A 24,207-nucleotide genomic window follows, 5' to 3' on the forward strand; every position below is an offset into this window, starting at 1 on the left:
AATAAACAATTATAAATGATCCCCATGGATTCCGGTGCGTGCATCTATATACCAAAATCGTTTGTATAGAGCTGCAAACAGATTTAACATGGATTTTAGCTCCGCCAGGGTACCTCTTGGATACAGTAAAAAGACATACCTAAATTTTCTTATTTATTTCTCAAAAATGTAATTCATTCATAGCATACACATATAAATAAATAAGAAAAAGAAAAAACACATAAAAAAACTAAAGCAGTAGAACAAATTAATTAAGACTGTGGAAGGACAATATTTTTTTGTCTATAATCTAGGATCTATAAGAGGATTAGTGAAATGATCTTATAAATAATGGATCAATCACTTACATGATAGAACAAGCATTAGGGTTTTCATCACTGAACATAGAACCAGTGCGATCATCAATAACGTTGGAATGAGCAGGTCTATTGTGATAATAACCATGATCGGCATAGCTATCATAACCATGTTTCTGGTAGTTATAAGACGATAAAGAGCCGCCGTGATGATGATGACCACTGCTCTGGTAGTGATGTGTTGTAGCCACCGGATTCTGACTCTGGTTGTAGTGATGGTTGTGAACATTACTGTAACTATCGTACTCTGGATTATATGGTGGCCATAATTCGGCTCTCCTTCCAGTTTTCCTCACAGTTTTCAGAACTCTCTTCTGGTCTGCGTATCCTGTTACCGTTACCTTCTGCATGCTCATGTCAACGTCGATATCATCGATTCCTGCATTTTTACATAAACATATCATGTTAACGGTCTTGTTAACTTGTGCACCGGTAAAAATATAAAAATGAAAAAAGATAGTATGTATATTTGTTTATACCTTCTAGTTTTTGAAGAGCTTTTCTGATCTTGCTTTCACATCCAGCACAATCCATGTGAACTCTCAACTCTACAATCTGTTCACCATAAATCAAAATCATCAGAAAACCATCCAAAACATTCATATGCATGCATATATAACCTGTTCATTTGCTTGAAATGCTAGAGAGAATAGATACTTACAGTCATGTTTAGAAACTTGTGATGAAGTCTTTTGATCTGTAAGTTTATACTGCTATAAATTGTTCGATCGCCGATCGGTGAAGAAGAAGATGAAGAAGTATTCAACTAGCTAGCTAGAATATGGTTTGTTGTTGTTGTTGTTGTTTATTTTGAAGAGGGAAGTGATTGAATATGAGAAGAAAATGGTATGTGGATATGTCTCTATATATATAACGGTTAGTGACTTTGGGAGTTCGGCTAGTGTTACTTTAATCAAGGACAACAAGGCCGGAGAGATAAGAAAGAATAGTATAATTTATTCTGTGGTACCCCAAAACTCAACCGACCATTTTCTTTCTCTCTTTATTCTAAGGGAGAAAATTTAGAAAGCTTGTGGGGTGAAGAGGAAAGTTAGGAGAAGATTCTTTAAAAGTATATACACTCATACTCACTACACGGATATTACAGCTAGAAATTTCCACTCCTTTTTACCTTACCTATCATCGCAAGAAACATATACAACCAGCTAGCTGCCCAAAGCTGGGCGGAGCCAGGACTTCAGGTGCAAAAGGATGAACAATAAAAAAAACTCATACTGTGTGTGCAAAAATATAAATAAAATGACAAATTTAGTCCTATAAACCATATCCTTTCGGTTTCTACAAAAATGTTATTATTATCTTTTCATTTTACGTTCAGGGTCCAGGATAGTAACATTTTTACGGAAATAAAAGTAGTATAAATTACCATGCATGATGCATTAGTCCATTGCATTCAAACTCATGGGACTAACTTTCTTTGGTTTTAGGGTATAGTGTTTCGGTTAGACGCGGTAAAACCCCACATTCGGTGGTAATTGCAGGGACGCGTTAACCCAATGATGGGACAACACGTATTTGTCGAATATGTATGAAACCCCATACACTTGCACTAACTGCTCAATAATCAAAGCAATGGGAACTCAGGGAAGGAGACATGGTAGCTAGTATGGTGGCCGTCATCACTAAGTATGTAACAGCAGTATAGTATATTATATAATTCTTCATCTCAAAAGACTGAAAGTTATGGGGGTTTGGAAGTTGGGGGGAGAGGGGACAATGGAGCGGAAGGAGCGTTGAACATGAACATCGGTGGTGGGTCTCAAAAAAGAATTAGTTAGAGCTTTTTTTTTTATATACACAATCGTTTGCATTTGGTGGGTAGTTCTATATGCTTGCAACTTGCTATTATTTTATGTGGATTTGTGGACCAAATGTGGGATCGAGTCGATTGACTAAAGACCTAAAGTTTGTCGAGAAAGTTTGTTCGTTAGAGGATGTAGGGCAAACAAATGTGTCCGTTGAATAGTTGTAGTGGGGAATATATGCATATATGATAATAAAGGGAAAAGCTCGCATAAAGACGATCCCACAATGGATAAAAGCATCACGCATGCATGGTTACTGCATCAGTAGAAGAGTTGTCTTTTCGCCTAAAGGCTAAGAAAATATGGGATCCAGTTGATTGACTAAAGATACTAAAAGTTGATGCATATCCTAAAGACGATCCTGCAAAGGATAGAAAGGCATCACGCTTGGTTGGATAAGTAGAAGAAGAGTGGTTCTTTTCGCCTTCTATGCCAAATGTACCATCATAAGAAATGACAACCCAAAACCTAAGTTGTCTAGTAGAAAAGTATTTGGATGCTTAGATTTTGATTTTAACCACATCTTACTAGTATGCATGTTACGTACGTATGTGTGTACTTGGAGTGAAATTTACAAGGTTTGACTCTTATTGCTCACTCAAGTCTAATCATATTTGTGTGGCAATTACAGAAATCACTTCTGTAGGGAAAGAAAAGGGTTTTTTCTTTTTTTTTTGATCAATACTACAAAAAGTTTTATAAAAGAAGAAGGTATATCACAAGAGGCATAGAAGAAAAAGAAACAGAGAAAAGAAAAGAAAGAAAAGAAGAAAGATAACTAGCCGTTCAGTAGGTTCAAAGTCCTATTGGCCAAGATCTTAACCCACCTGAACTGCCCAAAATTGAGGTGTACCGCAATTAACAAAGTGTAGCTACTGCCGGTTAACTACAATACTCCAATTATAGTGCAAATTCTGAAATGTAATGCGTCTAAAAGATATAGTTGTAGAGGTCCAATACAATAACGGAGCTTTAATCTTCCTAATCAAATTTTCTTGCGAGTAATTTGATTCTTGAAAGATGCACTTATTTTTTTGTTTCCACACGCCCCAAACGAACGCAAAGGGTAGATTCGCAAAAAGTTCTGCTAAAAAAAAGGTTTGTGAAATAAAATAACTTGGCTTCCTTATCACTTTCGTTTTTGTTTGCCAAACTGGCTCAGAGAATTAGATGGTCAACTGTTACTTCTGTACTGATAATGGCTCTCTACAATTTTAGCTTACGCACTAAGCTTTCAATAGCTGCAACCGCGTATAATAATGAAGAAAAGCAAAAACAAAACAAAAACAAAAACATTTTAAAATCCCAGACTTAACTTAAGAAATTCATTTAAGAAAATTAAGTTGACTTCTCCATTTCTAAGAACTATTATGTTGCTGTTAGATTCTCATCAATGGAAGACTTGAACGATACACATTACGATGTTGTAATGGTCGTTCAATAACACCACCTTTTTGATTCTTTAGTTAACCAGCAGCCTGTCAACAAATGAAACCTTAAAAACTACATTAACAATCTTCGTTGACAACGAAGAATGACCATTTTATCACCTGCTGCAATCTAGCACTACGTGCTCTAATTATTTGGGAGAAGAGAACAGCAAGTAAATGGTGTAGACAACAAGTCATGCCTAGCTAGTTGATTCGCAAAATTAGTTTCGTAACTACTTTTCTGTTACTTTTCTAGTTTTTAATAAACTTCTGTAAGAACATGTTTTTTTTCCCTAAAGAAAAAGTAGAACTCCATCAAGAACCAGCCGGGCAGAAAAGCCCGCCCATGTCCGAATCTAACAGGATTGACTCAGGCCAGGACCCAAAAATAGGCTAGTGTAATTATAGTATACCGGAGGGTATCTGGTTGAAGGCAAGGTGTTCCTAATTCTGGGCTCAGTTTCACTGCTACATTTTGGTAAATTTATAATGAGTTTGGATACCAAAAATAGAAGTGTTTCTGGAGAATTCATAAGCAAAACTATTTTGTGTCACAAAAGGCCGACTTCTTTTTATTCCAAAAGTCGTTCTGAAAAATTATTGTCAAACAGACTTTTGATTTTTCGACTTTCACAAATCAAAAAGCAACTTTCAAGTGTACATCCAAACACCCTACTGGAACCATTTATCTCGCTGTAGTGCATCAAATAAAGGCCAATTTGGCTTACCACCTTAGCCTTGGCCCTTGGGGCCGTGATTTTATCTATTGATGGAATTGTATCGCTTGGTAGTAAGTTCACTAACTAATGCGGAACAATCCGCAGTGTAAATGTAACACTGACATGCAGCAACTTGATTCTTGGGGTCTCTAAATTTTCATAGCTTTGACCTGCTGTTGCTCCAACATGCAACTGCGAATGGTAAGGAAAGAAAGTCAAGAACAAACATTTTAAGAGTTCAAGACACGAATTTAGTAATATACGAAGTACAAGTTGACTTCAAAAACCATAACTGCCATATGAATTCATGATGTTAGATTCTCATTAAAGAAAGACTCTTAAAGTTGCACGATACTACTTTTATGATGTTGTAATGGTCGTTCAATAACACGGCATTTTTCTTTTATAGGCCAACCTGTCAACATATTTTTAAATGAAACCTTAAAACCACCTTAATAATTTCCGGTGACAGCAAACTTCAAGAATGACCATTTGATCATCTGCAATCTAGGACTACACTTAAGTATCAAGGAACAACAAGTACAAACACGGTGTAGGCAACAAGTCGCCCAAAACTTGGTCTCATAACTACTTTTCCGATGTACTTTTGTAGTTTTTTTGACTGAGCTTGGTGGATGGCAGCCAGGTTTCTAATTCAAGTCTCAGTTTTAATATGCCAGGCTCCCTTTTTTAGCATGACATATTTCACTGCTAAATATGGTTGCTCTAGCATATGCCAAATGCAACCCGCTCCATTACAATTCATCACGGTCAAAGAGCCCAAAACATCAGCTTCATTATGTATTGCTGCTACAATGAGTCTGATCATAAGGAGTTTGTACGTACTACCCTTCCCTCCAGCTCTTTTAAATGCATAAGATGCCTAGAGGCGAGCAGAAATGAGTAAGCTCGTTTGATATTCAGCCTCTCTAACAGGGCAAGCTGTGTTGTTTGGTTGGGGCAGCACTCAAACTGGGCATACCTACTATCAAAATTTTGAGCACCGAAATTCGTACTAAATTTGAGTTATAGGCCTAGCTAGCTTGCGCACTTCGCATTAGATTCTCCTACTCTGAATGCAAGTAGATATGAAGTTCAAATGCAGGTAGCCAACACATTCTCAAGCAAGCTCTGCAACTAGAAAAATGCTAAAAAGTACAAGATGAATCTTCAGATATACATACATGTTCAATTTCTAGATGAAAAAAAATTGTACTAAAATGAAAACAATGGTTCCAGTTCAGAGAAAGCATCAAGTCTACTTTGAGCTACCACTGATTTCAAATCTTGTGAATTAAGGTTCAAACAACTGTACCATGAAGGAGTAAGTTGATGGGCCTCTTGTGTGTTTTCAGTATATCTTGAAATATACCTGTCACTGAACTGTTTGAGCTAGCATAGTGAAGGGCAACCTAGTCTAGCTTCTTTCATGAGTCGACAAGGTAAAGTCAGACCAGACAACAATAACGAAGAGCTTTAGGAGGAAAAACAACAAGGGATTCGTTTGCTGACAGAATTTTTGGAACTGCCACCATTACCTTCCCTGCGTCCCTCCGCTCATAAACCGGTGCAACACGACCAGAACACGACAACGAGTTAGGGAATACACCGACTCATCATTTCGGCCATCAATTTCAGATATTCATTTCCAGATCTCTTCCACACTTACGAGCTTTAGCGCCACTGTTGCTTCAAACAGCAAACTTGCCTCCTTCTAGTTCTTGATCACTGTTCTGCAGTATCAATAGAAGAATTTCAGATGCCAGCAGTTTCAAACTCAATGGGAAGCAGGTTTTACTACAGTTAACACATGTACTAAAATCTTAACAATAAATCTTGATTCAGTTACACAGGTACTAAAATCTTAATTAGCAATAAAAATGATTCAGAACAACGAAGTTGACTCCTTTTTAACATCTTCAGAAAAAAGATCTTTGACATACTAAAATCTTAATTAGCAGTTTCAAACTCAATGGGAATTGTCAGACTAGACACCAACAGCCAACAATAAAAGATGTCGAAGCATGATTAAACCTGTAATGACACAAAGACGCAAAACACTGGCCAATCTAAGACTCCTCAGTTCAGATCTCCATTATTTTCCGCGTAGATTATTAATAAACCTTGGAAGCACAAAAGTTTGTTTCGGTCATCATCAAAGGCAATATAAAGAGTTTTAGCATCAAACAAACTTAGGTTTCGATAATTCAAGATCACCCATCCGTAAGATTCTAACCAAGCTTATTTAACACTAGAAGCAATGTAAAGATTTTTTGCATTCAAGAAACTTAGGTTTGAATAATTCAAGATTATCCATCAGAAAGATTCTAACCAAGCTTATTTAACACTAGAAGCATGTTAAAGCATCAGTTTTAAAAAGCTCAATATTTAAAGCACTCGTCGATAATCAGAAACATATTAATTCATTTTAGCATTTGCTCAAAAAGATGTCAATACCAGTAATGAAAGATTAGACATGGGAGAGTAAGATACAAATGTGAGAGCATCTGAATGCCTTAGCCACAGCATAAGGCGGATAATGCCAGAATCTCAGCCTAAATTTCTTGGCAACGTACAAGCGCATCAGGAACTCTTACTTGTTGCGTTTTGATCTTCGCCATGATTAACTAAAGGATAATTTATTCTAGAACTTTCAAGTATGTGGTAAAATGTTGTTTCAATTTTTATGAAATTTGCAGGAGCAAAAAGATAAGTGCAACAAAGTTAAAATGAAACAAAACTAAGGAAGCAATATGTGACTTCATGGATACAAGTAAATGCGGTTAAAACTACAGCATTGATTCATCAATAAACTCTCTGTAGCAAATTCACACATGCATTAATAGTTGCAGAAGAACAATGGCAAGAATAATATTGCGGCAATACATTGCGGCAAGAATACTAATTAATATCAGTGTCTAGATGCACTGAAATAATATTGCGGCAAGAATACTGATCTTAAAGAGCACAAAAGAACATTTATGTCTGTTATTGGCAATCAATACACAGGTATGAAAATACTGGGAAAAGAAGACTTAGAACCTCTGACCGAGTAAAACAAATTCTATCCACAAAGTTGTCCTGTGGACATTTCATCCACATTTTTCTTCCAAGGAAGAATTCAAACTGGAAGTTTGATATCTACATCTACTTCCCACTAAGTAATTCTATCAATTTCTTATGGCCTAATTTTCATATATAACATCAGGTAGTTAACATGACTTGTATATGGTACACTGAGAGCAATCTTTTGTTGAGTGTTGTGTCACATACTCAAGTTATCTAGCCACTCCAATAAAGCTGCAGCTATAACTGAAGTCACACAACAGTACCAATGATGCAAAATGATTTAAGTAAAGTACCCAGGCTGGTCTGGTGGTTACATCGTCAGGGGTATTTACCGAACACACTAGGTCCATTACTATTGTCACCAAATAGTAAACACTCAGATAAAGCAAATGACTGGGTTAAACACTTAAACTTACGGCCCTGAAATTGTACCTGCCAAAAATATCAATCCCATCTAAAACGTATAACTTGCATCAAAAGTATCAGTCAACATATACAAATTCGATTTATTGAGATTTGAACCAAGGAAAAGAAACTAAAAACCTATGGTAAATTCAAATATGGATCGTTGTCCGACACGCCCCTGAGGCATTTGTTGTCGTTGTTGACAAATTAAGGATTCAAACCGTAAAGATAGCTAAATTCTTTTACCTAAATGTCCTACTACTAATACGGTACTACCACCAATATTCTGTTAGGCATTTAGTACAAACAACAAACTGATAAATTAATACATGACTTAATCTTCAGTACTAATTGAAATTGATCAAATCCAGAACAAATTAGGATTCCGACATTTCACAAACATTAATTAATCAAACCAAATTTCAGATATATAAAAGGATCGATTGAGCAAAATTCGTAAGTGTACCAGAACAAAAACACAATTAACAGTATACTTACAGTTTCCTTTTGATTTATCCTTCTTTTTCTGTTTTCTTCTCCTCTTCTTCACCTCAGGCACCAACACATCCATCATTATCTCATCAACACCACCTCCATTAGAATCTTCTTCTTCTCCTAGGTACAAGGAAACAATACTGTGATTTTGAGAGGAGAAAAATGATTCGACTTCGAGTTTTAGAAAGAAGAAAAATCAATCGATTTGATTTTGGGTGGGGTTAGGGTTTTTCCTCACTGTGATGGAACTCCGTCGATTAGGATGAGACTGTAACATTAGAAAGAGGGGAGAGAAGGGAAAAGAAAAGAAAAAATGTCGTGAAGGGCGATATAGTAGTAAGGCAAGATTTATAACGGGGGATTCGCGTTATTTCAAGGTCCATGTAAAAAGTTCCCTTCAGGGACATCCGATAAAATTGGAACGATATAGAGATATCCATGTAAAAAGGAAGTGCTCCAGTCGAAAAGTCTTCGGAAACGTTCTGAAATGTATCTATGAAGCATTTTGACTGTAAAATGTATAATCAATGATTTTGACCAAAATCAGAAGCACAAAATGGTCAAACTTCAAGAAATAATATAATGTTCTAAAAATTAAAAAATAATGGTGAAATTCAAACCTACCACCTCATATGTTGTATGTGAATGCTCAACCACTGTTCTACATGGTTATTTAAGATAATATTTGGCTATGTTCTATATTTATAAATATTTGCATACCTATTTATAATATACTTATCAAATTTCATATTTTACGATTCACCGCCAACCATGAATCGCCACTTCACGCTTCAACCTACGCATCGCTTCTCAAAAATAGAAAACGAGTCACGATCCGCTTCACGCTTCCAATACCTTGATCCTCTCAATTTCATTGATATATAAAGATTGTATACATTATGTTAAATACACGAATTTCAAGGAAATTGATGATACTTGAATTAAAATTCAGCCATTTGGATTTAAAGAATTTGTTTTCTTCATCATTATCTTCTTCGTTAAGATGGAACTGCTCCATACGGGAGTAATAAGAACAAAACGCCATTACCACAATCAAATCTGGTAGCCATTGATCTTCATAAGAATGTAGAATCATGGTATGCCAGAAGAAATCGTCCTTCATGTATTTGAAACAATTGTAAGAATCGTCTGAAACGCCTATAAGGCTATGGGAAAACTCTGATGGGTTTGAGAACACCATGAGAGCAATAACGAAACTGGAATATGGAAAACCTAAAAATCGTATTGAATAACGATGTTTTATTTAAAATATGTACTTATTTTAAAAGAAAAATATGTACTTATTGTATTCAAATCTGATTAGAAGATCTGAATGTTCAGGGCCAAAACGGACACAAGGCCACAAACTTAGCAATGCCAGGAGGATATCATGCATGGATGTTATCGCAAATTGAACTAAACTCTAGCAGATAAAACATCGCGTTCACTGTTTCTAGCAAGAAGTTTCAGTAACTTTTCAATAATTAAGGGTTCAAGATCTTATAAACACCTTTGCCTATATGGTATTTTTCGCTTTCTGATTTTTTTTTTCTCGTTTTTTACCGAGATTCATGTTGAGGATTGTTGGAGAAAATGAGTTTAATATAATAATTTTTTGGTCTTGGTGTGGTTTGATCTAATGACCTAAGGGTCTAAGAATACTTGCTCACTTTGTGAGTGAATGAAATGAACCTTTAGTCCCGCATTGGGTAAAACTAAAGAGGAACTCCACTATATAACTATTCTCTTATCGATAGTTAGACAAACGAGGGTGTAATGAGTGGGAAAACATTATATGGCCCAACCGATGCTATATGCACGTATATCATGCACCAAGTCATATATTTACTCCTACTCGAAACAGTCCTGAATCCAGGACAAATATCTTATGGGGGAATTTTTCGTCTTAAAAACCATGAGTAAAAATGTAGCAGGAAAAAACCCTAGAAATGGATAAAAAGGTGGAATACAATGTTTCAAAGCTGATACAAATTGGAAAATACCATATGTTATCAAATAAAATCGAAACAAAACAAAGGTCCAAAATATACAAAACACAAAACTTTGAAAAGAATAAAAAAATTAATCATGTCTTTTTTTTCTTTCCGGTTAAGAAGGATTGAGATATATTAAAATTCCTTAGGTATAGGTAGGTTTCTGTGTTTGGATAAAATGAAATTAGGTTTACACAGACACAATATATTGAGTATCTTTTATTCTTAAGGATTTTTATGGAGGCAATAAAATTCGTTTAAATACAATTAGCAGGGAATACATATAAGTATTTATTAAATTTCAAAATCTTATGGGGTATGCATCCCCACATGCACCCCTTTCCCCTCTGAATTGATATTATTTTTGCCAGTTTTTTTTTTGAAAATTAATTCCAAAAATATTTTCTTAAGCGTTTTAATTATGAGAAATTCATATATTATTTTTGCAAACAATACATGGCGCAACCCATGTCTATGCATGTATACCATGCACCAAGTCATATGTCTACTCGAAATTATTTTTACAAGTTTTTTTTTGGGAAATTAATTCCAAAATATTTTCTTATGAGTTTTAATTATGGTAGAATTCATTTTTTAAGTTTATCTTTATATGTTTACAAGAAACCTAAAACTTGTTTTAAAAGAAATTTGAAATCTTATATTTAGTTTTCTCTTATAAATAAGAACTCAAATTTTCTTGAAAACTTGCGTCCAGAAGCGATTACTATCATGTCTTCTTTTTACATTATCTTTTTTTGTTTTGCGCTTTGCTTGTTTACTTTTCTTGCAATCCTTGTTGCTAAGTTCAACGGTGGGTAGCTTGCGTGTTGGTAATTCGAGCTATATCGGGCAGTCTTATTCCGGACACATCTTCACACGTTGGGGTTTATCATTACTCATCTTGGGTATATATCAGCAAAATAATATGTTAAGGAAAACTTGTTGAACCTGTAATTCTTACCTCGTCAAGTTGTTGTCGTAGAGTTGTTTTGATTCAATTCTTTATATATATATATATATATATATATATATATATATATATATATATATATATATATATATATATATATATATATATATTTTGCTATAAATCTGTTTATTGTATTTTTGTTCATTTTTTTTTGATATCTTCTCTTACTCTATCAAACCATTGAATCACCTTCATCACGGTTTCTATAAATGTTCATGTACCTGCGGAAGCGATCTGGGAGAATGCAAGAATCCGGAGCAGTCTTCGACTATTAGTATGAAGTAAAAAATACGTGTTGCAATCACTACGAACGAGGATACCACGCAATATTGCGAGGTAGTACATTAGCGTGTGGAAGGGAAACAAACTGTAACCACGATCCATCTAACTTTTAGTGATTTTGGACAGAGAAGAATAAAAGGGGAGATCAGGAGGAAGAAGAAGAAGATGAGAATAGTGAGTATGAATTTGAGTGTGGACACCAACTATGCCTCTTTAAGGCAACGATTAAGAAAATGAGAAACACTTGTTTGAACGACACGTGGTTAAAGCACTTTATGGGACCCACATGCAACACCGACAAAAATCAGACCCAAAATCCCAATAACCCTAATCTAACTTGAGTTAAAAACATAGATATATGGTTGACCGCACTAATGTTGTTATTTATTGTTGTAAGATTCCAACAATAATTACTCATGTTAGCTGGATTTAGTAATGGTTTGTATCTAAAGCAAAGATTACTCAAATATAATTACAAGATATATGGGTATTTTGCATCTTGAAATGAAAAAAGTATCATACAAATCACATATATTTTATATTTTAAACATATTAGTATCATATGAGAAACACAAAATTTTTAAGAGAATATTAGTATCACATGATATTTGTTATGTTACCCATAAAAAAAATGTTTATTGTCAGTACCAAAAACATTTTAAAAAACAGTAAAAGTAATATTTTCTCATGTTGACAATTTATTTTTTCTCCACAGTTCTTGAAAAATGAAATAAGAAAAAATTGCATCTGTATCTTTCTTCATAATAAGAGACCTCCAAGTTGTCACATGTCATAGCCATAATCATTCTTGATTCCGGTGAAGCCATATATCAGCATATTAAGTTTCCATGTAATCGTATTCTCATTGGTCGCGTCAACAGATATTACTATAAGACAATCCAGTAGGCAATTCCAATAGATATTGTTATAATACACAATCTAATTGGCGACTCAAAACGATACTACACAGTCTATTTGGAAACTTCAAAAAATACTACCATAAGACACAATTTAATTGAGTCTTTCGCAGATAAACTTATTCAAAGAAACATACAATAGAACTTTTATAAATTAATCCTCGATACATTAATTACTTCGCTAAAATAATAAAATTCTCTGGTCCCAATTAGGCTTGTATAAGCTAAATTTTAACTCGATAAATTAATAACTTTGATACGAGATTTTTCATACTAATAAGCCTAATTAACACCAGGTTTTGCTCTTAAATCCGTACCAATAAGCCTAATGATTTCCCTTTCGATTCATAAAACAAGTTCATGAATGTACTTCCTTTAAAGGAATGTAAAACATTGTTTCCTATGATGAAATCTTCACCATAACTCATTCAAATAATCATAATAGTATATACAAGAGTATGTCTATGTCGTATCTATGAAGTTCAAAAGATAAGCGGTATAATTCGTAGTTTAATTACCTAATACTATGATCATACAAATATGACCATGTTACATCACTAGAGTCTTATACAATATGTACAGTATATACAGCTTCGCGTTTATGTTTTCAATATAGCACGACTTGAAAGATACGTTATAAATGAAACAGTTCAAGTCAATATTACTAACCTCAAGTGGAAGGATGATGTTGCCGTAGTAGTTCGCTACTTCTTCACATTCTTCAGGTCTCCAGAGTAATAATTGTATGTCTCAACATTCCTAGACTTTCTAGTCTAACCTAAACGAAGTTGACTCTAGTATGCAATCAAGCGACTTTAGATGAGTTTTGACACACTAAAATTTGACAACCAAACTTGAAATATCAACGTTTGGTGAGTTCAACCGAGCTATTTTTGAGATGAAATGTTTATTTATTTTGAACCCATATGTATGATAGTTATGTCATTAAAATTGATAAAGGGGGATATCGTTAGAGCATTTCTCGGTCCAACTCACAAGCTTTATTATCTCAAGATTGTTGTCAATGCTAGATGCAAAAAACTATAACTTGATTTCAAGTCTACCAAAGTCAAGTCTCGGACTAAGATTATAATAATGTATTTGGGTATCATATATCACTGGATAACCCTCGAAGATTGAAGATTGATGATCAAATGAAGACATTTGGAGAACTTCATCGACAAAGAGGTATGTGAAGACTGGATCATCTTATTTACTCACGACACTACCATTTTATCTTATGAGACTATGTCGTATGATTTTATATTTGAGAGAAGAAATTTCGAGTCAAGCTTGTCTTGATAAATATCTCGAAATTCAAGAAATGGATGTTCATGGATCCTTAACAATTTTGGTTAAAAACAATTTATTGTTCAGTTTTTTGTTTCGAGTTGATCATTATATTGGATATTTACCAAACAATTATATTCATTATCTATGGAAATCGAGAATGTTTCAAATTGTTTAAAGAGTGTTTTCATAACTATTGAAATTATGGACACAAAATAGGTATACCTAGTACGCGTACCCTAGACATTTGATTTCCAAGGGGAAGTATGCATATCCTGTCTGTACCTTAATTAATGTCCCGAGTCCGTGAAATGGGATGCGGTACTCATACCCGGTACGTATCTCCAAAGGTCCTGAGTTCACGGACTGGTCTATGGGTATGCGTACCCCTACATCTAACTACCCATCATGAATTACATAGATGCTTCACGAATATGTTTGGCATTGCTACAACTCTCATAAACACTTCTAAGACAACATTTTTAACTAAATCATTTTGTGTTTGTGAATGATGGTTTAAGTCTTGAGTGTTAAAGTACATTATTTATAATTATAAGTTCATAAGAGATATTTTCCATGAGCTATCATTGTGAACGGTTCCAGAACCCTGGACCATAATGTATATTCTTTTATGTAATTTTAAGGAAAACTTCTCACATACTTGCACTAATATCTAACAAGAATTCCATCTAAACTGAGAAAGTTTTTGCTTGAATTTCAAGTTATCTTAGCTTGAATTCAAAGTTACCTAGAGCCTCTAAAATCCATAAATAGAGATGCTATTGAAACCAGAATTTTAATCCATGTTACTTTTGTGTCCTAGTTGCTTGTTAGAGTCGTCTTTTATTAACCTAGGTTTCCTACATAAAACATAATTACGTTTACGATTTGAAGACTTCACTAGGGGATTTGTGAACACGGGTCTGACTATCTTTTACCTAATAGTTCGTGTATCCCGTTATTATTGATTGTTGAGGTTTTGTTTTGATCTCTGATCAGGATCAAGATAGATAAAAATTATAAAGTTCTCTTAGTCTCAGCCTTTCTGAATCGTCGAGATATAGATCTAAAAACTCTTATTCATTGATATGTTTAGATTGTTTTTTAGAGGTGGTTGATAATCTAGGATTTCAGCTAATTGAGTGTAAATGTTAACAATTTGTGAGGTTTGTTAGATTTGTCTATTGCAAACATATTTCCAAGCCTTGATCTAAAGGGAAATCAAATAGGCTTATCTATTAGATGAAGATTGGTATCAAACATCTTCACTTAGGTTGAAGAAATTCTTAGGATGTAAATGACATCAATTAAATGAATCAACTGCGTAGAGCCTTGCGAGGTTCAATAAACGTAAGGAGAACGACTTCAGATGAATTGCTTGTGGGTCAAATCGATATCAATTACATATTAATTCGAAGTTTGATAGTAGGATAGTGTCTGTAGCGGCTTAACACAGTTTGGTGTTCGAAGATGAACTAGGTCCCGAGGTTTTCTGCAAGTGCACTTTACCTCGTTAAAAAATTTCTGGTGTCTTGTGTTTTTCCTTTTCCGCATTATATTTTTTTATCTTTATAATAGGAATAACACAAGTAGTACGTATTCAATCAAGGTAGTTTAAGTCCTTATTAATTGTGATCGATATCTAAACTTGTTCTTGTGGAATTCGTATCATGAAAGATATAGATTACAAGTTTCATACTTGTCAGAATTCAGATTCTCTTAATTTGCATACGACTAGATTGATCTTGAATATTGATTTTTGAGATTGTCAAAGAACTCTTCTACATAATCAGGTTTACGGCCTTATATGTCAATAAATAGAAAAAATCTATATACATATTGTTTAAGGATCTTTAATTTAGATCTACTTGCAATTGTTTTAGGTTTGTCTATAGAAATTTCCAAACGAAAAAGTTGGTGCTTTACTTGGTACCATCTCATTTTCAAAACCTAAGATACCACCTCTTCACAATGCTTGATCTTATAACTAACGTTCTGGCACATTGAATGCTAATAATGATAACCAATGGTGGATGGGTTTTAACCGATCAACTTAGCTGACGTTCTGGCAGAATGGGATGCTAATAATGGTAATGAATGGTGGATGGCTTTGACCGATCAACCCTACCAGCTTACATATTTTGCTAATATGTAATTATTACTCCCTCCGTCCCACCATTAAGTGACCTACTTGGTTTTTAATTTTGTCCCATCATTAAGTGACCTATATCACTAAACAAGGAGATATTTCTAAAACTACCCTTTTAATTGATTATAAAAAATATAAGAAATATGCATAATTTGATATGCATGTTTATATTCGTTACGTAGGTGTTTTAAAATGCTTTTCAATGGTATAAAATTTGCGAACATCCGTGGTGTAGTTTGAGAGATAAATCATTTCAAAATTTCATTAATTATTATCCATAAGGATATAATTGTAAAAAATGCTTAAAAATCTCTTTTTCCTTGCTTGCCTTAAAATTTGTGCAAACTTCAACTATGTCACTTAATAGTGAGACGGAAGGAGTATATTTTTCTTTGTTTGTCCCCTCATCTTATTTGGTGGTATGGCTTAGTTATTTTCCTTCTTATTGTATTTTTTTCTCTTTCTTATTTTTTTTTCTTCCAAATTAATGTCTACTTGTGAGTTTTTCCTTTAAAAGAAAAAAAGTAGCAACCCGCATGGTACCGTTAATTAAAAGTACATAATGGCGGAAGTGTCAAGGTTTTCTATTTATGATTTTTCACTCACGGGCAGGGAAGAAACGGAACAACACACCGCCCACCACCCAGTACTGTAGAGGTGAACCAAATGTCCTAGAAAAGAACAACATATGAACATAGTGCTTTCACACATTAAATCAACCAATCCATGGTCTCAACTTTAACATATATATACTACTTAATTTAATACGTACTATACATGAAATTCATTTGTATATATACAACGGCATAACAAATCCTAACCAAATCAAAAAAAATTCGAAGCATGCATGTATCCTTGTTAGACAAAAGGAAAGTTAGTTTATGTTTAACATGGTTTACCTTTTGTATTAGATGGGCCTGAGTTCGTGATTGGCTAAGGGTACACATACCGAGTACACCTAACACAAAAGTCTGAATTCAGGGACTGGTCTATGGATATGGTACCCCTACATCTAACTACCCATCATGAATTAAGTAGATGCTTCACAAACATGTTTGGCATTGCTAAACCTCAATTGTATATATATAAGAAATGAGTATGCGTACCATACAAGAAATTCATTTGTATATATATAACTGCATAACATAGCCAAACCAAATCAAAAATTAATTCGTAGTATGCATGTATCCTTGTTAGACAAAAATAAATTTTATGTTTAACATGGTTTACCTTTTGTATTAAGTTTTTCCTTTTCTAGCCCTGTTTCTCTTTCGTTAATAGTTGTATTCCAAGTTAAGGTAAGATGCACTTATATCTGTAAATACAAAATTTTCTCTTTCGGTTTTCTCAAGTTGAGAAACCAATTCTTTTATCAAATCCGTCTTGGTATCATCTTAGTCGACCTATTTGGGCATGTTTTTAGGGATTTAATATATTTTTCCTCATTTTTTTATTGGTCTCCATGTCTTTTGTTTTTCATTTCTTTTTCACCATCATGACAATTTAACCACTGTTCCTCAACTTTATCATCGACCTTTTCCACAAACACTGGTTCTCACGGAACCATGGCTCCTTTGTAGACTTTTCAAGTGCTTTTTGAACGACTACATGGTGCTATCACAGAAAAACTTGTTGGGCACAACTTTTTATTATGGAAGGCTCAGTTTAGCCTTACAAAGTTATGATTTGGGAAAATTCGTTGACAGAACTCTCCGGTGTCCAGGCTATTGTTGATGGAATTTCTAATCAATCTTTTTTTATTTATCTTGGTGATGCACAATTAAGCTCTTACTCGGGTGGATTATGTCTTCCCTTGCTTCTCCAGATTTGGATAAAGTTAAGTCTTGTGAAAAATCTTATTCCATCTGGACCAAACTAGATGATTTCGTTGCATCCAAAAATGATTCATGCTTAATTATCTTAAGTTCTTTCTTTCTTCAGTTAAGAAAGGAAACTCGACTATGTTTGATTATATATAATCGGTTAAACATATTATTGATTCACTTGCTGCCAGGGGAGTAGAAGTTTCTGATAGACAGTTTCGACACTATGTCATTATGGGCCGGTCTTGATTCATCCTATGGATCAATTGTTAGCTCGTTAATTACCACCATGATCAATTTTAAAGAGTTTGAAGCTATGTTTCTTTTCTATGATCTTCGTGTCAATGCGCAAAATCAAATTCTTTCCTCACCTGATCATCTTTCTTCCCTTAATCCTCCCATTCTTGTTGCACCCAGGACCTAATTACCAATTGTCCCTAATCCCAACCCATTAAATATAGCCTTCCAAAAACCCATAGTACATAATGGCCATCCTATGGCCACTAGAGGAAAGAAAGGTATTATACAGAAAAAGGGTTTTGTTGGCATCCAAACATGCGAATATTACTGACTCGTTGTTTGATCCTACATGTTATTCACAGGTAAAGATGAATCCTAAATGTAGAAAAGCAATGGATGACCAGTATCATTCTCTTCAAAAGAATGACAGGTGGTCTTATGTTCCTAAAACTCCTAACTTGAATCTGGTGAGTCGTAAATGGGTGTTCCATATAAAGCGGCATGTTGATGGTACTATAGAAAGGTATAAGCACGTCTAGTATCTAAAGGTTTCAACCAACATGAAGGAACTGATTATGGAGAGACTTTTAGTCTGGTCATTAAGCCTTGTACTATTCGAGTTATTCTAACATTGACACTCTCATACGCTTGGCCAATTCGTCAACTGGATATTCAAGATGCTTTTCTCAATGGATTTGTCACCAAAGAAGTTTATATAAAACAGCCTCCGGGTACATTGATCCTAAGTTTCCAAATTACGTTTATCGCTTGCATAAATCCTTATATGGATTAAAACAAGCGCCCAGGGCTTGGTATATTCTCCTACATATATTTTTTTTTCTTCTTTCAAAAGCTTGGTTTTATTATATATCGGGTAGATTCCTCCTTATTTATGCGTCGTTCATCTGATGGAATTATTTATTTTCTTGTCTACGTTGATGATATAATCTTCACAGGCTCCAATGTTAGTTGTCTACAAGATTAGATTAGCACTCTTCATAAGGAATTTTATCTAAAAGATCTCGATGATCTTTCATTCTTTCTTGGAGTTGAAGCAAACACACACTCCTACCGGTTTATTCCTTTCCCATCGGTGCTACATTGAAGACTTTCTTTAGCGCGCTAATATGCACAATGAAAATCCTGTGACTACGTCTTTTACTACTTCTATTGAATTAAAGTCATCAGGTGGTACTCCTCTTGAAAATCCCATTGTATACAAAAGCCTTGTTGGTGGTCTGCAGTATTTATTGATTACACGTTCACAACTTAGATTTTCAGTTGACAAAGTTTGTCAGTTCATGCAACATCCCACTGATAATCCTTTACTTCTTGTCAAATAGATCTTACGTTATCTGTAAAGGTACCTCCTCTTAAGGATTATTCTCTGACCTTCTCTTAAACTACAGATGAATTTTCAAGCATATATTGATGCCGACCGGGTAGATGATCAGACTGATAGGCGCCCTACGAGCGGTTATTGTGTTTACTTGGGTTCAAATATTCTTTCTTGAAGTGCTCGGAAGCATATAACTATCCCAATATAAAGTAACGAAGCCGAATATAGAGGTATTGCAATACCACTTCCGAACTTATGTGGATTGAGTCTTTGCTGAAAGAACTCCAAGTTCCCATACGCATTCCACCTGTTTTTGCAGAATAAAATATTAGCTCAAATTGAAGGAGATGTTTCTTATGAGATGCTGGGTATTATGAAAAGTGTCAAAGTATTTTCTCACTAGTCATCTCAATAGGACTGGCAACTATTGGTAGGGCTGCACATGGTTCGGTTTTCATCGGTTTTTGGAAAAAATTAAACCGAAACCGAACTACTCGGTTTCCAATAATGAAAACCAATGAAACCATTTGGGTAGTTCGGTTTTTCTCGGTTCGGTTCCAACTCGGTTTTGTATAAAACCATTCGGTTTTTGGTTAACCACTGAAATTTTTTATATCTGTCAGTCTCACAAAAATGACAGGCAAATTTTTCTGAACCTGTCACTCAAGTTTCAAATACATCAAATGTTCCAACTTCCAATACATATTGATAGAAACATTAAATTTTAAAGAGTCTAGTTTCTCCTTAATAACAAAAATGAAAAAACATCAAAAAATCATAATCATAAGTTCATAACTGACTACACATCATAAGTTCATTCCTAAAAGGGTCGACAGGAAATAGTTTGTTACAGTGAATACACTTTGCATGTGTAGAAATTGGGTATTCCACAGGAGGTTGTAATGGTAACCTGCACATACACAAACTCGAGTTAAATATGAATTTCTCAATCATGATCAGTGCAATGGTACATAATGTAACTAAGAACATCAAGATTAGCAACCGCTATGGTAGAGAAGCACTAAACAATAAGCATTCGTTTAGCTGGAATTGAGGATGATCCTTTTACTGGAATATGCATTTCTAATTTTAATGTTGCATTATCACCTCAACCAATGAAACTACAATGGAATTGTACTGATATGAAGAAGTTACAAGTAAAGTAAGCCCTGAACATTCATAACAGTTGACTAAGATGATCTACCTTCAAAGGCAATGGCATGAGTTTAAGCTATTTTGGCGTAAAGGAGAGTACTCACATTATTGACAGTTCATTGTTTCTACTTGGCTATTCATATGCTTAAACAAATCTAAGTTTTATTCTAAAAAAATATCAACTGCTAATAAAACTACAAACTAGAGAAACTTACCGCTAACCCGTTAAATCATTTATAATCAACTTCACGATAAAAAAGTTGAATCTTCTTCTTCTTCATCATCATCTATGTCAATGCGGATGAACTTAGAAGTTGCAAGAGAACCTAAAAATTCTGCAAGAAATTACATCAATAAGTGACAAACAGTGAGTACAGAAAATAACAAATCAGAATTTTACAAAAGTGAGTAGAGAAAATACCTGAAACATCTTCAGCATCATCAGTTCCTAAGGTGTTTGGATCAAGATCAACCGGTGTCTGTAACCATCTTTGCGTGCAAATCAACGCCTCAACAGTCTTAGGCAGCAGTGAACTTCGATATGAATCAATAACTCGCCTTCCAGTACTAAAGGCAGATTCTGAGGCAACAGAAGAGACTGGTATGGCTAGTATATCTCTCGCCATATGTGATAATACATGATACCTTGTACTATTAGTCCTCCACCAACCTAAAATTTCAAACTGAACACCGCTAGGGCTAATTCTTGGTTCACGTTTCTCCTCTAAATATAACTCCAACTCAGTTTTCCCCTCAACATTGTCATCCTCCTCATCTTCTCTTGCTCTCTCTGCTATTATACTAGCATATGCAGAATCTTCATCATCAGTAACCCCAGAAGATTGAGTAACATTATTACAATCACCTGTGGCACCAGACATGTTTTCATCATTTGCATAGAGACACTTGTACTCTTCGAAAAGTTCTTGAAAATCAGTTTTCACATAAGTCGATAAGTGTTTACGTAATGACGGACCCGTGATATCTAAAGTATCAAGAATAAAATTTAAACCTTTCATCTTCTCACGTGGATCAAGCAAAACAGCAATGAACATGAGAGTGTTCATTTTCTCATATTCTCCCCAATACTTATTAAACTTGTCTAGCATTTTAGTGCCCATACCAGAGAGAAATGGATCTGAACTTTTTACCCATGTGTTCATTGTTCTATGAATGACACTTACGTTAAACAAGAACTCATGTGAAGTAACACGAGTACAGTAAGAAAACTTGACAGTCAAATCAAAGAATACCTTTAAAATTTTTCCAAATGATCTTGCATTGGCCCAATCTTCCATATATGGAGCATGTATAGGAGGCGGAGGAGGGGCCTTCTTCTTGCCTTTGTTATGAGCAATAGTAGAAGCTTCTTCCATGTCAACATCATTACTAGCACCGGTAGAAGTAGAAAATACAGGAGGGATGGATCTTTCGTTGAAACAAAACTTCTTTTTGAAAGCCTTATCTTCCCGTGCTAGCCTTTCAAAAGCTTTCTGATATCTACAAGCAGCTTCCAACATCATGTAAGTGGAATTCCATCTTGTATCCACATCTAAAACTAAACCTTTTTGCAATCTATCTTTTCTTGTTTAGCACAATCCATAAACTTACTCAACCTAGCAGGAGAACTCATCACATGCTTCACCACTGCCCTTACTCTCTTAATAGCCATGTGATACTCTCCCAAGCCAGCATTCACAACAAGTGCAAGCACATGAGCAGCACATCTAACTTGCATAAACTTAGTATTCAGTACACCATTTGAACTAATCACTTGCTCCTTTAAATGACCATCCTCCCTTAGATAATCAATAGCTAAATCATTAGCACTAACATTGTCAAGAGTAATAGTAAAAACCCCAGGAAGTTCCCAATCTAACAAACATTCCTCTAACATCTTCCCAATTACCTCACCTGAATGACCTAAAATTTGGAAAAAGTTGATTACCAGTTTGTGCAGCTTCCAATCTTTATCAATAAAATGCGCAGTTACAACCATGTAGCTTTTATTTTGGGCATTTGAGGTCCATGTGTCAGTGGTGAGACAAACTCTCACATTGTTTTCCTTGAAGTAGTTCTTCATCTTCTCCTTTTCAGCTTCGTACAAATTTAACACACCCCCGAAATGGTCATACGAGAAGGGATCTTGAATCTGGATTCAAGTACCCTACAAAGTTCCTTGAACCCTTCTCCTTCAACCACTCTAAACGGCTGCTCATCTAAAATCACAAATAAAATCACTGCCTTTGTACATGCATCTTGATTAAAAGTTGTGCAACCAATTTTCCTTCTCCTCCTAGCCTAGCCGGTTGAAAATCAAGCGTTTGCTGTCCTTTTTCCTCCTTGGGCTTCTTTTTACATATCTTCAAATGATTATTCATACCACCTGTCCCATACTTGGTACCCTGAGCTGCAATCTTTGTCTTACAGTGGCGACATTTTGCATATTTCGAAGGCTTGGGGTCCATATCAAAGTGGTTCCACACATCAGAACGTTTCTTTCCCTTTGGTTCTGTCACTTGACTCACTTCTGTGTCATCTTCAGTTGCATCTTCAGGGGTTTTACGCTTATTGCTATGTGTTTCTGTCACTTTTATGACAGCTTCAGTTGCATCTCCATCTGCACTAGCATCTCCAGCAACACTAGCATCTTTAGCAGCACTTGCACCTCCAGCTGAATTTGCACCTCCATCTGAACTTGCATTAGGTGGAGGTCGAGGTGGCCGCTTATTAGAAGAAACAGAGGCAGTAGGTGTTGAACTGGATCCTCCTCGCATTGTCAAAAGGCAAGTCTGCAATGTGATAAACCATACATTTAATTTAAACCATACATTTAAGCAAAACCCACTGTGTAAATCAACCTAAATGACCAATTTTACATTTGAAATCCCCAATTTTTTTCAATTTTACAAACCCTAATCATAATTAAAATCATAAACATGACAACAATCACATAAATATGAACATGACAACAATCACAACACAACCAAACTACTTGCAGAGATCCCTGTAAATCAAGAATAAAGGTACAAAAATCAAACAAAACGAAAAATTAAAAAAAAAAATTAATCAGTAATTTCAATAGCAGATTCAAAACCCCCAAATCTCCATTTCTAGTAAAAAAATTTAAAGGAATCTGAAACAAAACCCAGATCTACAAAGTTTCAAAAAGAAATCAAACCTGAAAGACACCAGAAGTAGGAGTAATCAAAGAGAAGTTGGATTGAACAGCACCAGAAGAATCACGAGAAAGAGCTTCCTGAACCAATTTCCTCTACAAATCATAAGCACAGCTGCCAAAAATTAGTCGAGTCGAGTGAAGTTGGAAGTGGAACTGTCTGTGGGAAAGCTTTCTGATAATATGATATCTATGAAAGAAGAGAAGAGCGATGTAAGTTATTACTTATTAGGGTTAAATATCCCCATCAACGGCCTAAAATCATTTAATCCTACGGTCACTATTAATCGGTTAACCAATTGGTTATTGGTTCGGTTTTATTTCAAAACCTAAACCGAAACCTATACTGTCGGTTATCTGAAACTGACAACCATAAATGAACCACAGGAATATGGTTATGGTTCGGTTCGGTTAAAAAATTTCGGTTTTCGGTTTCGGTTTCGGTTATGGTTCGGTTTTGTGCAGCCCTAACTATTGGTGATCTCAAAGCTCTTACTATACCGAGAATTACAATGGTGCGGCAAGCGTAGCCGTAAAAAGTGAAGCTATAATTTATTTATTATGGCAGAA

The 24,207-nt window shown here is 34.9% G+C and overlaps 2 protein-coding genes, 1 long non-coding RNA gene and 2 other non-coding genes across 5 annotated transcripts; all 5 read right to left on the minus strand.

The window, feature by feature from the left end:
• Positions 1–189: 189 nt before the first annotated feature.
• On the minus strand, positions 190–1,200 carry LOC113336300 (heavy metal-associated isoprenylated plant protein 28-like). The gene is made up of 3 exons (XM_026582250.1): positions 1,018–1,200; positions 836–911; positions 190–735 (listed from the first exon to the last, which is right to left on the minus strand). Exons 1-3 carry the CDS (start codon positions 1,021–1,023, stop codon positions 344–346), a joined length of 474 nt encoding a protein of 157 aa, XP_026438035.1. The 5' UTR covers positions 1,024–1,200; the 3' UTR covers positions 190–343.
• A 4,239-nt stretch (positions 1,201–5,439) lies between these two features.
• LOC113336304 lies at positions 5,440–8,621 on the minus strand. The gene is made up of 2 exons (XR_003353680.1): positions 8,304–8,621; positions 5,440–6,064 (listed from the first exon to the last, which is right to left on the minus strand). It is a non-coding gene; the product is annotated as an uncharacterized LOC113336304 (long non-coding RNA).
• On the minus strand, positions 6,405–6,494 carry LOC113336584. Its single transcript, XR_003353943.1, has one exon. It is a non-coding gene; the product is annotated as a small nucleolar RNA Z159/U59 (small nucleolar RNA).
• Positions 6,692–6,772, minus strand: LOC113336581. The gene has a single exon (XR_003353941.1). It is a non-coding gene; the product is annotated as a small nucleolar RNA SNORD36 (small nucleolar RNA).
• Positions 8,622–19,780: 11,159 nt separating the features above from the next.
• Positions 19,781–23,781, minus strand: LOC113336282. Its single transcript, XM_026582234.1, has 3 exons — positions 23,641–23,781; positions 22,846–23,251; positions 19,781–20,214 (listed from the first exon to the last, which is right to left on the minus strand). The coding sequence occupies exons 2-3, from the start codon at positions 23,234–23,236 to the stop codon at positions 20,111–20,113; spliced, it is 495 nt and encodes a 164-aa protein (XP_026438019.1). The 5' UTR covers positions 23,237–23,251; positions 23,641–23,781; the 3' UTR covers positions 19,781–20,110.
• Positions 23,782–24,207: the final 426 nt, after the last annotated feature.

Source organism: Papaver somniferum, unplaced genomic scaffold, assembly GCF_003573695.1.
Source record: "Papaver somniferum cultivar HN1 unplaced genomic scaffold, ASM357369v1 unplaced-scaffold_152, whole genome shotgun sequence".
In the NCBI taxonomy this organism is placed as follows: domain Eukaryota; kingdom Viridiplantae; phylum Streptophyta; class Magnoliopsida; order Ranunculales; family Papaveraceae; genus Papaver; species Papaver somniferum.